Source organism: Aethalodelphis obliquidens, unplaced genomic scaffold, assembly GCF_003676395.1.
Source record: "Aethalodelphis obliquidens isolate GAN/ISIS:26980383/991018 unplaced genomic scaffold, ASM367639v1 scaffold12, whole genome shotgun sequence".
NCBI lineage: Eukaryota > Metazoa > Chordata > Mammalia > Artiodactyla > Delphinidae > Aethalodelphis > Aethalodelphis obliquidens.
The window spans coordinates 17,757,138-17,772,611 of NW_020837956.1; the positions used below are offsets into that span (position 1 = coordinate 17,757,138).

The following is a 15,474-nucleotide window of genomic DNA, read 5'->3' on the forward strand; positions in this document are numbered from 1 at the left end:
CCTGAGTTTTGGGTTTGGGTGTAGGGAAGTGATTTCTTATTCCATTTGGGTTTATTTTAACTCCTTTGCAGTTAGGGTCCCCATTTACTATGTTGCTTCTTTGGAAAAAGGCCAACAAAGAATTTATTAAAATAAAGATCAAATAATCCTAAATAATCTTAACAGACCACAGGCAATTGTTAACTGAGATTTCACAGAATTTCTCTCCTTGAAAAACTTTATAAACAATGAAAGGCAATCTTTCCAGGTATCCCATTGTTGGAAAGAGAAGACTGAAATCAGCTGACCATTGGAAGTTCTTTCTAGCCCCAACATAGCAAGTACAAAGAATGCAGGTTTCAGCAGTCTTCGAATTCCGGCTATTTCTCTTTCTTTAGTTTACTGGTGATGTCGCAAACCTACCTAGTACATAGTGAGTACTCGGTAAGTATTATTATTTATGCTGTGGGAACCAAATAAAGATTGAAGGATAACACCTTTATATTTTTCTAGTTGATAAGACAAAAAAGTAATTCTGAAAACCAATGTATTAATACTAAAAAACCAAAGTTGAAATCTATAAAAGATAAGGCATTTGGAAATAGCAAGTATATAAATCATAACATAGCAATACAAAGCATCAAAGACCCTATTGGAAATGATATACAGCTGTTTAAACAGATACTCTGTTACTGACTCTGCACCTGGGTGAAAGTGCTATAAGAGATATTAAGAACTTGATAGGAGGTACTATTATCACAACACTCTCTACAGATGAAAAAATCAAGTACCAGAGCGTTAAGTATTAAGTGTTAGGAGGTGGTACAGATGAGGTTTTGCTAAAACCCAAGTTTTTCCTACTTTACCATAGTACCTATCCCCGACATTTTCTTCAATTATGTTAAACATTCACTTAACATTCACTCACCTAGTAAGACTATTAAACATAACTAATAGGTCTATATCTTTAAAAGAAGATATCTAATAGCTCTTTTGTGAGATCATCCCAAGAAAAAATAGGTGTAGGGCAGCTTCCTGGAGACTTTGGTCCACTATAGCATTTGAAAATAGGACTGGAAGGTAATAATCCTTTTAGGACTTGGTCTGTGGCAGTTCACACTCACCAGTGCCTTTCTACTTTGAACCCAAAGGAAAACAAACTGAGAACTAAAAACTTCTAAAACCTGGAAATTCTTCTTCAATCTTCTACTCGATTCCTGAAATCTTTACCCTTTTCAGTATTTATCTGTTTTCTATTGGGGTTCACAGCTAGGTACCGATAAAGAGGTTTTAATCTTAAAACCTCGTTCCCTCCATCCAACCATCCACCCACCCACCTATTCCCCAATGGCTTCCATAAAAGATTCAAGTGGACATTTAATGTTAATTCATGCTACTACATCATTTTACTGGTCTTTCTCATAGTTACTGCATCTCCTGTAAGAGAAACTGCTTTGAGACATACATCAGCTTTTTTTTAGGCTAGTATGATACTAGAAAAGACAAGCAGGTGGTTAAGTAAAAGAAGCACTGCTAAGCATTCATAACCAAAATTCACTGACGAAAGTTTTTAAAAACTTTTTTTTTAATGGTCAGAATACTTACATTTGTGGATTACATATTTTTAAATCTCCAAAGGCAGTAGAAACTCACAAAGCAGCAAGGGATAGAAATTATTCACATTTTATAAATAAGAACATGGAAAACAGCAAGGGTCAAATGACTTATGCATGGGACCCAATATTCAGCAACCCAAGCCAGGACTTCAAATTCCTTACTATGACTTTTGTAGTGAGATTATTAAGCTCAGCTGCTGCCTTCAATATTTGTTTCCATAGACATTACTAAGAAAACATTTTACTTTGGCATTTTTGTAATATGGCACCATTTATAGCTGTCTTCACTCATAATAACCTTATTAAATAACCATCTTTAGGGCTGGCAGTATACACAATGAGGGTCAGCCTGGTTACTAGTGGCTAATGGCTGAGTCAAAATTTGAGTTATGTCATTTTTTTCTTGCATTTTCCCTGATTTAGAAGTTAAACCATACCCACATTTCTAACTTAGCCAAGCCCATATCTTTTGGACCCAAATACAAAATCTCAAGAAGCGTAAAGGTTTCCATCACCAAAAGTACTCTTTTATCACTTTTGGATAACACATCAGCCAATCTAATGATTCCACAAACTTGCAGCGTGTGATTTCTTTTTTTCCTGTTTAGACTTTTTCCAAAGAATGATCTAATTCATTTTAGGCTGTGACAGAATAAACCCTACGCTAAAAAGAAAACTACATTTTTTTTGCTCTTTGTGCTGAAATACCTGAAGGATAATAAAAATAGTGAATTCAACTGTAATTAAGCCTAAAGAAAGAAGGAAGGAACATTTTATTTAATGTATTTCAGAAAGTTCAAACATTTGGAAAGATCACAAAAGAATGTTACCCATACAAGAGAAATTTATTAAAAAAATTAGTATCTTGTAGTTTAGATACACAGGTATAAGAGAAATTCCAGAAGGTGAAGCACCTTTTCCAGAAGCTGTTCTGAGGATGGTCAATACTGATTTCGAAATTGGTTGCTTAGGTCTTGAAGCTCTGTTACTAAGGTGTCCATTGCTGCTGTTTCATCAGCTAACTCCCTGGAAATTTCTCCACTTACCACATCTGTAAAAAGTTGCTGCAACACAAAGAACAAGGCAGAACTATCAAAACGATGAAAATCTCTTTAAAATAATATAGATAGAGTACAGAATTAAAATTCCCTTTGCTTAATAATACATTATAGTAGCAACAGTAGTATTTGTTCTATTCGCCATCCTGAAATATACAAGCTGCAACAATTAAAGGATGAATCAAACAATATGCCTGAACTTGTAAATTCAAATCAGCTCTGCTCTTCAAAATGGTTGCCTTGAATATTGATTATATTATTCATTTCAATGTCATAAGATGGTTTTTGGATAAAGAGACATCATTCATCCAAACAAAAGAAATCTATTCTTTGTGTATACAAGCAAAACAAATGTATTTTATATTCAAGTTCATATAAATCATACTTTTATGCTAATTATTTGAAAATTAATATGTCTTAGGACTCAGAGGCCACAAAGATCATCAAAATTTGGTGACAGCAAAAAAGCCCAGCAAAATAAAAGTGCCCCCCTTCGGTAAAAGGAATTGCCTTGGGAGGCATATTGCAACATACTCCAATAATGCCACCATGGCTGAAACATTCTGGAATGCCTCTCTAGGAGCTGCCTGCTGAGCTGGTATAGGCACCCAAGAAATCAGCTTCAGGATTTTATGACTGTGTGTGTGTGTGTGTGTGTGTGTGCGTGCGTACATGTGTTTTAATCAGAAATGTAATTTACTCAGTTTACCATAAATCTTTTTCATCACAACTGACTAGATGATTTGTTTACAAAAATCAAATTTACCATTACAATATAACTATTTACTACCACCATAGATGATAGCAATTGTTCTGACAGCTATTTTAAAAAGGGAATTCTGAAGATGTTCTGAGTGACGGCATCATCACTACAATAAGCTTAGAGTTTCTCATAGTGATTTATGGAGCAAAGAACATTCACTTGAATGCAGAACTTCAAAAATGCTTTGCAAAGCTTTGCCACATTACTGTGTAGTCACGCCTTGTACAGCATTTCACAACAGATTGACATACCAACCGCTGCGATGTGATCAGTAGAGAAAACACCTTTGAGGAAAGTAACTTGGACTCACATAGCATATTTGTTTTTACTAAGAATTACAGTACTTGCAAATCATCATAAATCTGCACCACTGGGACTTCCCTGGTGGCGCAGTGGTTAAGAATCCACCTGACAATGCAGGGGACACAGGTTCGATCCCTGGTCTGGGAAGATCCCACATGCCGCTGAGCAATTAAGCCCATGAGCCACAACTACTGAGCCTGTGCTCTAGGGCCCACAAGCCACAACTACTGAAGCCCGCGTGCCTAGAGCCCGTGCTCCACAATAAGAAGCCCGTGCACCGCAACGAAGACTAGCCCCCGCTCGCCGCAACTAGAGAAAGCCCACACACAGCAACAAAGACCCAATGCAGCCAAAAGTAAATTAATTAATTAAAAAATAGTGTGCATCACTTCCCTATAAAGTAAGGAGAAAGCAGAAAGAAACTTAGGCTTAGAAAGAATGAATAATTTGCTGAGGATCCCATGGAGTGTAAGTGGTAAATCTGTTCTGTCTCCAGGCTCTCCAGCGTTTTCACCAACCGCCCTCACGACCCCCTGCAGCAAATCTGTACAAGGACAGGGTGCTGAGGGCCGAGGAGTTACTGTGTCCTGGCCAAGCATGGACTTCATGACTTTAGGTGAATCTCTAGGTTCTACCTAGGAGTTTAATTCCATGAAGTCCCAGGCCTGGCAAGAAGAGACCAGAGATTCATGCAAACCAAGCCTGCTATTTAACACAGTTATCGTCATTCATTTTCACTTTTTTAAAAAAAATTTATTTATTTATTATTTTTGGCTGTGTTGGGTCTTCGTTTCCGTGCGAGGGCTTTCTCCAGTTGTGGCGAGCGGGGGCCACTCTTCATCGCGGTGCGCAGGCCTCTCACTGTCGCGGCCTCTCCTGTTGCGGAGCACAAGCTCCAGACGCGCAGGCTCAGTAGCTGTGGCTCACGGGCCTAGCTGCTCCGTGGCATGTGGGATCCTCCCAGACCAGGGCTCGAACCCGTGTCCCCTGCATTGGCAGGCAGATTCTCAACCACTGAGCCACCAGGGAAGCCCCATTTTCACTTTTTTTTTTTTTTTTTTTGCGATACGCGGGCCTCTCACTGTTGTGGCCTCTCCCGTTGCGGAGCACAGGCTCCGGACGCGCAGGCTCAGCGGCCATGGCTCACGGGCCAAGCCACTCCGCGGCATGTGGGATCTTCCCGGACCGGGGCACGAACCCGTGTCCCCTGCATCGGCAGGCGGACTCTCAACCACTGCGCCACCAGGGAAGCCCCCCATTTTCACTTTTTAAAGTGTTCTGCAGAAGTGTTCTTTTGGAAGGCAATTCTGCTTAGCAAACCCAATTTGTTGAAAAAGTAGAAAAGGCATATGATTTACTACAAAATCAGAGACTCCCAAATATTATATGCAAAAAGGTGCTTTCAAAGGAGATGTTGGGAAGCAATTTTTCCCATTTTCAGATAATCCAGTTGTGATCTAATGAGAACAAAATCTAAATACAGATGATGTTCTAAGGTCTCATTTTCAATGTTTGGAGTTCCACAATATGAACGGATGGGTAGTACAGACAAGACTATTTAAGTCATATAAGTATAGGTTTATGTAAAGTTAATACATTATAAGAAACAGTTTTGCACAGAATAGGGAAATCTGTAGAGTACATCCTGAAGAAATAAACAATCATGGGTAGGTTAGTGATCTCACCAAAACTAGGAAAATTAGCTCCCAATTTGGGAAGGAGAGTCACAGAAAAAGTCTGCTACCTTGACTTTCTTTGAGAGAGCTCTTGCAGTTTTCTGAGAGACTCATAATCGGAAGTTGTTTGAAGTTTCCTGTTGGGAGGAAATACAGTTTCCCCAGGTAGATTACAGAAACCTGGTTCCAGCATGCAGACTAATAAGGACAGAAAAGTGAGTTAATAATCTAAAGAGGCAAAAATGATGCTCTGATCTGAAAAGATCATCAATTAATAAAAAGCATAGTCTGGAAAGGTTTTTACATGTGTCCAGAAGTGACCTTCACTTGCCATGGACTTGCTCTCAGAAGTGAAGTAAAATTAGTTTGCAACCCAGGATTAAATAGTGAAGGCAAGGAAAGATTAGAAAAAAAAGTGCTAAAGTGTGTTAGAAGTTATATTCCTTTAAATTTTGTTCCTGAGGTGTACTCCAAACCTGGCTGCATGTTAGAATTACCTGGGAAATTTAACACAAACTTCCCAGGCTCTGTCCCAGACCCGATCTGTCCCAGGTAGAGATGTGGAGTCCAATCTTCAAAAAACCTCCCTCCATAATTCTCGGGTGTCCCCATCCTAGCACTGGATCATAGGTTGGCATTTGTAATCTGATACCGTATGTTTTAGTTGTCAGGCTTGAGTCAACCTATCTACCTTAATATTTGTGTCAAATCCATATATCACCTACTTAATATTCGTCTCTAAATCAATTTTTTATTTAAATAAAAGTATTTTAAAGGAAACATTAGAACACTACTGTAAATAGAAAATAAGCAATACTATTCATGAAATTGTAGGTTTGATATGCTAGTTATACTTTTTCTGAGATGCACTGAAATAAATACATATTAAAATAAAATGTTTACCCAAGTGCTACTAGTAGTATATATGCCACACTTCGGGAAAAAGTGATAGTAAGTAGTAGAGCAGTGTTTTAATTTGACTTAAAGAAAGCATCAAGAGCCGGATTATAAATATTAATTTCAAAGACTCCTAAGTTACCCATGTGTAGGGTGATTTAGCCACTGGGTCAATGATCTCCTCACCAGTACAACTAATCACCTGGGGGCTGATGTCTAAAATATAACATGGGCCTAAAATTATCCTTCATGTGAAGGAAGACTTAAGAGCACCTGGCTGACACCAAAGACCTTTTATTTTCTGTGATAATTCTAATTAATTCACATTTCACTCTCACCTTTGCTTTAGATAACAAGCCCCGTAAATTGAGTCGCACTGAAGAAAGCACTTGTATAGCCTCTTGGGGACTGGATTTGCTTCTACTGCATTTTATAGCCACTGGAAGATAAATATGGGGAAAACATCCATTAAAAATTGATAATGATAATTTGTAAGTACAAAAACCAATTAGTTAATCAGGATTTTATAGTAACAGACTTCAGAAATATTTCTATGTGACAAGTTTTATTTTGGTGAAAGGAAAATAAGTTATATGCATAAATTTTCCTTTTATCCCTTAAGAAGGATAGCTTATTGCTAAAAGGAAAATTTTGAGGAAAATGAGGGATATTTGGTGAGTTACAGACTGTTGGGAATGGACCGTGAAAACACACATGCACGTGCACACACACAAGCACAGAGTAATGAAATTAGGCAGAGACAAGGTCTAATTGAACACAAGGTACCCACAGAGAACAAAAACATATACAGCTCATCTTAATGTGGCTTCTCACGGTACTGAGTCCCTAATGGGGAATCACAATTGCAGATGACACCAGCCCAAAGAAGTGACGTGCCAGATATCTACAGCTCAATTCTTGCTGCATTTTCGTATTCAGAGTTTACATCACCATTCTGGAAGAAGTGACGCCAACAACCTAGGCGCCTGCATTTAGGGAACGTGACCACGACCAGGCTCTGGGGTCACTAAGCCATGCTTGGTATCCATTAGCAAGAAGTAGGGGAGAGGACAGTCACTCATTCCCGACACCTCTACCTCCAGCATTCTGGAGAGCCCATTTTCCTAAAACTTGAAATTATCAAGAGCGTGTAACCCTTCCTAGCACAGGGCCTGCCTATTAATGCTTTTTAAGAACAAGTGGTTAAGCACAGTGGTTAAGAATCCACCTGCCAATGAAGGGACACAGGTTCGAGCCCTGGTCCGGGAGGATACCACATGCCGCAGAGCAACTAAGCCTGTGCGCCACAACTACTGAGCCTGCGTTCTAGAGCCCGCGTGCCACAACTACTAAAGCCTCCATGCCTAGAGCCCATGCTCTGCAGCAAGAGAAGCCACTGCAATGAGAAGTCTGCGCACCACAACAAAGAGTAGCTCCTGCTCAACACAACTAGAGAAAGGCCCTGTGCAGCAACGAAGACACAACACAGCCAAATAAATTAATTAAAAAAAAAAGAACAAGTGAAGAGCTTTGTAAAAATATAATGCCTCTATACCCTGAGAAGACCATAATTCATAAAGAGCCATGTATCACAGTGCTCATTGCAGCTCTATTTACAATAGCCAGGACATGGAAGCAACCTAAGTGTCCATCAACAGATGAATGGATAAAGAAGATGTGGCACATATATACAATGGAATATTACTCAGCCATAAAAAGAAATGAAATTGAGTTATTTGTAGTAAGGTGGATGGACCTAGAGTCTGTCATACAGAGTGAAGTCAGAAACAGAAAAACAAATACCATAGGCTAACACATATATATGGAATGTAAAAAAAGATGGTTCTGATGAACCTAGGAGCAGGACAGGAATAAAGATGCAGATGTAGAGAATGGATTTGAGGACACAGGGTGGAGAGGGGAAGCTGGGAAGAGGTGAGAGAGTAGCATTGACATATACACACTACCAAATATAAAATAGATAGCTAGTGGGAAGCAGCTGCATGGCACAGGGAGATCAGCTTGGTGCTTTGTGACCATTTAGAGGGGTGGGATAGTGAGAATGGGAAGGAGGCTCAAGAGGGAGGGGATATGAGGATATATGTATAGCTGATTCACTTTGTTATACAGCAGATACTAACACACCATTGTAAAGCAATTATACTCCAATAAAGATGTTAAAAAAAATTTTTTAAGTACACACACACACACACATATATATATATATATATATGAATGTGTATATATAAAAAAAGAAAAAAAAAGACAGTAAATGCCTAGTGAGCAGAGGGGCAAAATAAAATGTTGCTGAATTAAGAAAGAAAAAAAATAATAAAACATGCACAAAATGAGAAATTCTAAAAGAATGAAACTAACTTGGAATAAATAATATTTAATGTCTTGCTTATATATATATATATATATATATATATATATCTAAAATGCCTCGTATTTCTCCACTGATTTGTTCTTGTTCCTCTAAATTATGCTCACTACAAACAGATCAATAATCAGATCCTATTTTAAAACTACACTAAACAGTGCAACAACTGAAGTTTACTTAGTACCCTGTATCACAGAACAGGGATGGAAAACAGATTTCTTTCTGTATGCAAACTCTCACCAATTGGAGGTTGCTTGTGCCTGGCAAAATAGTTTTGCCATTCATTAACACCTTCCATGGCTGGTGAGAACTATGCTTGACATTCCTATTCTAAAATAATAATCAGACTTTGAAAGGATGCATGGTAATCAACAACGTTACACGCATTTTCAAAGGGTACAGTTAACATGGAGATAGTGAGGATTATGATGTCTGTGTCCCATAATAGAGGAAGGTTGTAACTGCTATTACTGAGGTACTTGGGCTATTTAGTACCTAGTAACATATCAAAAACAGCTGTGATTCTGTTTTCAATCCTTCATTGTCATTTTGATAAAAACAAAAAAGCAAAAAGACAAACAGTGCTCCATTAGTCCCCTTCCTCAATCCCATTTCCAAAAGGCGTTAGAGATGGGGAGACGGTGGGGGGGGGGGAAGACAGACAGAGAGAGACAGAGAGAGAGACAGAGAGACAGGGAGAGAGAGAAACAACCTGCTGTTTCAAATCATCGGGAAATCCAAGACAGCTGTGCTTCCTCCAGGCAGACTGTAGTTAAAATGTGTAATTATTATTTTAGAAGTTCCTGGATGGCAAAGAAGGAACGAACTTTTGTCCACTCTTTCCCAGAAGACAGAACAGCAGACACTGTAAATGAATACCTTCCAGACAGAACAATGGGTACACGATGACAACACTATCATAGAAGGGTCTCCAACACTACGTGGAGACCACAATGTCTTACACCAAGCTTTCTGAAGCACGTGGCTACTCTTAAAAATAGCAACCCAGAAGGGAATAAATCATATGGAGATTTTTCTAAATGTTATATTTCCTTTTCCAGAATTGGGTGAGGTGGAGAACAGTGATGGGGAGAAAGTTAAAAAAAGAGAACAGAAATAACAGAGAAACTCAGCTCTTTCTTCCATGAAGCACTGGTATACAAAAGCAACATAGAAAAGGTTAAGATTTATCTCCATAAATCTAAAATATCACGAGAAAAGAAAGCTGAGCATCCACTCAAGTATGCTTAAAATGTTGCAGGAGCACGAACACATAATTCACTAAGTCAAAGGGAAACTTAAAAAAAGAACAGACACTTGTTTTTCTCTAAGTATTGCCTGGATGAAAAAACAAAAAAAGGTACCAAAAATAGTTCGCAATCAACTTTAAGAGGCAAAATGAAGATTTTTCCTAGAGTACTTCTTTAACCTGCATATTTATATTTGACAGGTTTAACACTATCACTTAGTGATTACAGAAAATATCTTGGCTTTGACTGTTATAGAGCCTGCTGTTCACCGAAATGTTTAGGGTTGGCAAGCTGAAGTAGCTCAGATAAATTCAGAGAAAATTGCACCCTGTTATAACTGCTTAGCATGGGTTTACTGAAATACAGTACCATATCCACAAAGGCCAAAGGGATAAAGAATGAGCTCCATCTAAGCCCACCCACCAGGAGGCCAGCACAAGCTACATAAATTCTAGCCACCCTAGACCATCCTTCCACTGGTCTATCGGCAATTATCTCAACCTTTTGGATAGTTATATCCTTTTGTCAAAGATAAGTAATTATTAACTACTAAGCCCATTTCTAAATTGTTTGAATGTTCTATGACTTCTTTCAAGGCAAAGTTAAACTTTATTCTTGTTCGTTTTTTTCTTTTTAGTTTTGAGTCCCTTATCATACAGCCCAGATCCTCTACCATAGAAGGAACAGGGTGGGGGTAAGGAGGCAAGGGATTAACATTTAAACCATGTGTAAGATACTGGTAAGTGTTTAAATATGTTTTTACTTATTTTTCATAACAACCATAGGTAGGTTATCCCCAGTTTCCCCATGAGGGCACTAAGAGTCAGAGAAGCTAAGTAATGGTGACCCCAAGTCACCTAGTTAGTATGTGGTAGAGCTGGTCCTGGAACTTGGGCCTCCCTGAGTCCAAAGTTCTGCCCTTTTTATTGTCCCTTGTTGGCTACCTATTTGCTGCAACTATTAGTTGCAGAAGTTAGAGGAGGACTTTAGGATAGGTTCACAGTCCTTGTGATTCAGTTCTTGACAGTGTGGCTTCATTATTTTATTTGAATTGCATTCCCAGGGCATCACATGCCTATATTCAAACATAAATATAAAAGTGCATTATTACCTTTAACTAGTATATTTTTCATTAATGCAAATAATTAAAGGCGGCCTTTATCTGGAGTATCTTACCCCAACTGGCCTACAATTTTATATGTAAGGTTTTCCCTCCCCTCAAATATCACCCACTAAATTTCCCAAAGTTATGGATTAGATTATATTTGTAATTTCCTTTGTATATGCCATAGCTCTTATGTATATTGCTATGCACTCCAGAAATCTATGTATTTTTATGAATATTTTCATTTATAAAAGAAGAACATGAGTCAGGAAAAGTTAATATTTTCTCACTACTACATCATCAATGCAGGAGAAGGTTACTTCTGTGTGAAGTGAAGATTAAATACAGTTGTAAAAGTATTTCCTATCTCTAAAGTTTCTATCATCTGTCACTTATTCAAACACTATTTAAGCCTCTAGCCTATTTCTTCTTATTGCTCCAGGGTGCCTACTACATAATAGTTGGTCTGTAAATATTTGCTGAATTAACTACAACAATTTTAATATAATGAAATAACCTGAAATTATTTGTAATGGAACTTTGCTTTTGACTAATACTTCTTATCAGTAAAAATACATTAAAATATGCCATGGATATCAAACATCACATCAAATACCATGTGCGAGTCCTAAGGCTCTCTGAACCACTTCCTTAAATGATGTAATATCTTTCTCCCAACAACTGGACTGTGTGTCACACTTGTATGCCTTAGAGAGATACTGGAACGCCTGAGGAAAGAAAAAGAACAACTTTCAGATTAACAAGTAGAATTCACATTTCAAACTCAGCTTCCTGGAAGTCATATGGAACTAATTCCAACCGAAAAACCAGTCTCTCTTGTTATGTAGCACAGTTTCTATGATTCTCATCAAAGAAGGGGCATAGATGTACATCCAACAGCAATGAGCAATTAAAAGAAATCAACTGGATGTGTCTGGATAGAGACACTTCCCTCCAAACAGAAAAATAAAAACGCTTGGTTTGGAAATCTATAAGAAGTATACACATTTCCCTAGCATTTACAGCCATCAGCTTGAGAGACCAGTTTAGAGAATGAGGTGTGAACTTGGTGAAAACTACTGAATTACTGGTAGGTGTGTAAACTCACAGATGTTTAAAACACTCTCTTTCACAACCCCACCCTTGTGGATTCTTGAGGGAGAAGTCACAGATCAGAGAATTCAGAGTACCCTTAATTCTGCACATAAACAGGGGACATAATTCAAGGCAAAATGGAAGGACGGAAAGCAGGAGTGTGTGCATGCCTGCGTGTGAGTATGTGTTCTCTGGGCTGACGGGGCTTTGGTGGAAGCCAGCTGGGTGGACTGAGGGAGGAGAGAATGGCTAAGAATCCCACAGATTAGCTGTACTGTGGCGAATTCCAAACTTACACAAGAATTACACTTGATTTGTTGTGGATGTTTTGAAAAGAGCACAAAATATTTAGTATTCCAACCTTGGAAACTCTGGAGGTGCATCTACATTCTAAGATAAGAAGCTAAGGCATAACTTGAATCTATCTGGTGTTCTACTGCACTTGTGAGAAAGGGGCAGGGTAACCTTTGTAAAATATTTTATGTTTAGACTTTAAAAGCTCCTCTCTGATATTCTTATCTAGCCCCTTTTTCTTTCTCCTTTTCATAGTCTCCATCTCGGATTTAAACACTCTTTTGTCCTTGTACCGTCTACCTTAGTCTTCAGGAAGGAGCCTGCAGAAAGGGGTGTGGAGTAAATAACAAGAACCAGCTGTTCGCTGCAGCTCTGGAGGGAGAGCAGGTTAAGACAGACCCTTTTGCAGGAAACAGAGAACAATTATTTAAGAAAAATTCATGGAAAGAAAAAAGATGAATACTTACAAATCTTAACGTGTCCACAATTCAGGGTGCTTATGTTAAGAACTCTGAATCACACCTGAAAACTTGAGCGTATTCATCTTACCTTTCAAATTATCACAGTCTTCCTCCAACCATCAAAAAAGCAGATCCACTACACCTATGTTCAAACAGAAGGCAAAAGCCCCGGAGGACTGAGGCACGACTCACCTTTTCATTTTCATCAGGCTTGTCACTCTGCCCATTTCCACACACTTGGGCATATAGCCTCCAGATTTCTCCGTCGTTCGTCACTCTTGAAGTTACTCTGCCAAACAGCTCCTGCAGCTTTCCTCTGAGGCCAGATGCAACATCTCCACTACGATCAGCCATCCCATCCATCACTGCCCTGACCAGAACTGTAAGGACCTTAAAAGATGCACAGGAGAAACTGGGAAGCTAGAAACAACCAAACAATAACTAAAAACAAAGAGCTACCCTCACCATCAACGAAGATGACAGTGAAAAACCTTGTCAGGCCTGTAAGAATATCACCCGTCACTTTTGAAAAATAAAATACAAGACGAGCCATCCCGAACCACGGTCTGGAATCGCAGGCCGACTACCTCTCCCAGTGTCCCTTTTCAGGCTCCTTGGAGGGCTCTGCTTCCACAGGGCCCTAGGCTCTGTGCACCTTTCTTCACACTCTGAGGGCTCTCTCTGAATGATCTGCTCCACACCTGTAGCTGCAAATACACTATGACCAAGTCTACCCGATACTGTCAGCGCAGCTCCAGCCCGACTCCTCTCTGGAGCCCCAGGATTGTGCACCTCCATATCTACCAGCCATGTCCCATCAACATCTCATGCTCCATCGATCCCAGAGGGAAACCTAGATCCCAGATCCCTCTTCCTCCTGCAGTCTCAGAGCCAGTGACCTGAGCACCAACCTAGAGTCTCTTCTCTCCTGGCTGGGCCACATGTAACCAATTTGATTCAACATTCCTAATGAGTCCTAAATCCAGCTTCTCCTCCTTTAGGTTGGACCTCACTATTCCCACCTGGACTGCAGTGATAACACTCTAATTCTGCTAAAAGAGGTCCTGGCCCTTCCTAATTGTTGCATAATAAACTGCTAGTGCATTTGCCTTAGGTATGCAGGGTACCCACAAAGTAGCTCTTGACCTTCCAACTACCCCAGGTCCGCTCACCATTTGCAATTTCGTGGCCATCTCATTTTCATTAATCAGATGCCTTGAATGCTGATAGATGAATTAAGGTGAGCCCCACCGTGGGTTACACTGTTATGACAAGCTACATCTGTCACATCTATATTAGGCTGTGTATCTCAAGGCTGCCTGGAAGCATAGAAAGTGCATCCTCCGTCATCCACTCCTGTGACAGAAGACCAGCAAAGACACATGGATCCACCTAAAGAACCAGCTCGAGGAGACTGCCCTCACACCTTGCTGCTACTCAGTGCAGCCCTTGGACGGACAGCATTGGCATCACCCAGGAGCTCGCTGTAAATGAGGAATCCTGGATGGAGATGCCGCTCCGTCTTAACTGAGATTCTGCATTTCTAACGAGCTCCCAGGTGATGCTGGTGTTGATGGTCCACAGATCACACTCTGAGTGGCAAGGTTCCAAGAGACAGGGTGCCACATCTTTATTCTTCCTCTCCACTTCAGGGAGAGGACCACATTTCATCACCTTGTGTCCCCAGTATCTAACATCAAGCCTGGCACACAGCTCTGATGCAAGGAGTACTTATGCCTTAAAGAAAGACTGAATGAACACACCTCTTTCAGAAAGCTTTGCTAAGAGAAATGCAACCAGTGTGACACCTTGCTCCGTCTCCCCGTAGAGCATTCTGATCTAGGCATGAGACGCATCCAAGGAATCAGGGCTCCTCTGGCCCATGAACACTGTTACGAATGTGAGCTCAGACTTATGGTCCTAATTATATACAGGGAGAAAAGCGGACAGGAGAACACTCACTTGTGCTTTTTTCTTTTTTGATGGACAAGGTAAATTATCTCTGCCTATAAATTCACATTACAATCCAACATGTAGTTTTAAATCTGAAAGTAATGAAATAGATATTACAATTCCACTCATGGTTTTAAATATGAAAGTCACAATGCAGGAGAAATGGTATGAATGTGCACTACCTGTTTCGAGTAATCATTCTGTAAACGTTTCAAGGATTAACATACTTCGAAAGAGATGGTCTATTGAAATAGTTATAAAACATGGACAAATGAAGCATACTAAATTAGTAAAATTCTGGTTTTTTCTGGGATATCACAGTTGGCCCAACACCCTATCCCCTCATTTTAGCCACGATGAGTAGCCAAAGGGGAAGAAAAATATTTTGGCCTTCTTGCTAATAAAAATGGAGAGCTGCAGTACTGCTGTTTGAGAGGGGGAAAGTTGGTGAAGCAGGTTGTGTGTGTGTATTTGTGGGTGCATAGAGGGAACTGCAAAAGGGTAAGGAGGTAGATAGAGTGCCTCTGTGTTGGGGTTAGGGGGCAGATACCAAACACCTCTACCCAATTCATATGCAGATACCATAAGTAGAGAGACCCTGAATATAAGGGGAGGCAATAACAAATTTGTTTTTATACTCT

At 39.6% G+C, this 15,474-nt stretch overlaps 1 protein-coding gene across 2 annotated transcripts in view; it reads right to left on the reverse strand.

Moving 5' to 3' along the window:
* Positions 1-1,545: 1,545 nt before the first annotated feature.
* The window catches only part of TTC27 (tetratricopeptide repeat domain 27), a 180,713-nt gene continuing 166,784 nt past the window's right edge, over positions 1,546-15,474 (reverse strand). For both annotated transcript variants that reach the window (XM_027113427.1, XM_027113428.1), the window contains 4 exons: positions 13,073-13,270; positions 11,647-11,758; positions 6,631-6,731; positions 1,546-2,659 (listed from right to left, as the gene is read on the reverse strand). In XM_027113427.1, the coding sequence (XP_026969228.1) occupies positions 2,537-2,659; positions 6,631-6,731; positions 11,647-11,758; positions 13,073-13,270 (534 nt within the window). In that variant the 3' untranslated portion in view covers positions 1,546-2,536. The remainder of the gene's footprint in view (positions 2,660-6,630; positions 6,732-11,646; positions 11,759-13,072; positions 13,271-15,474) is intronic.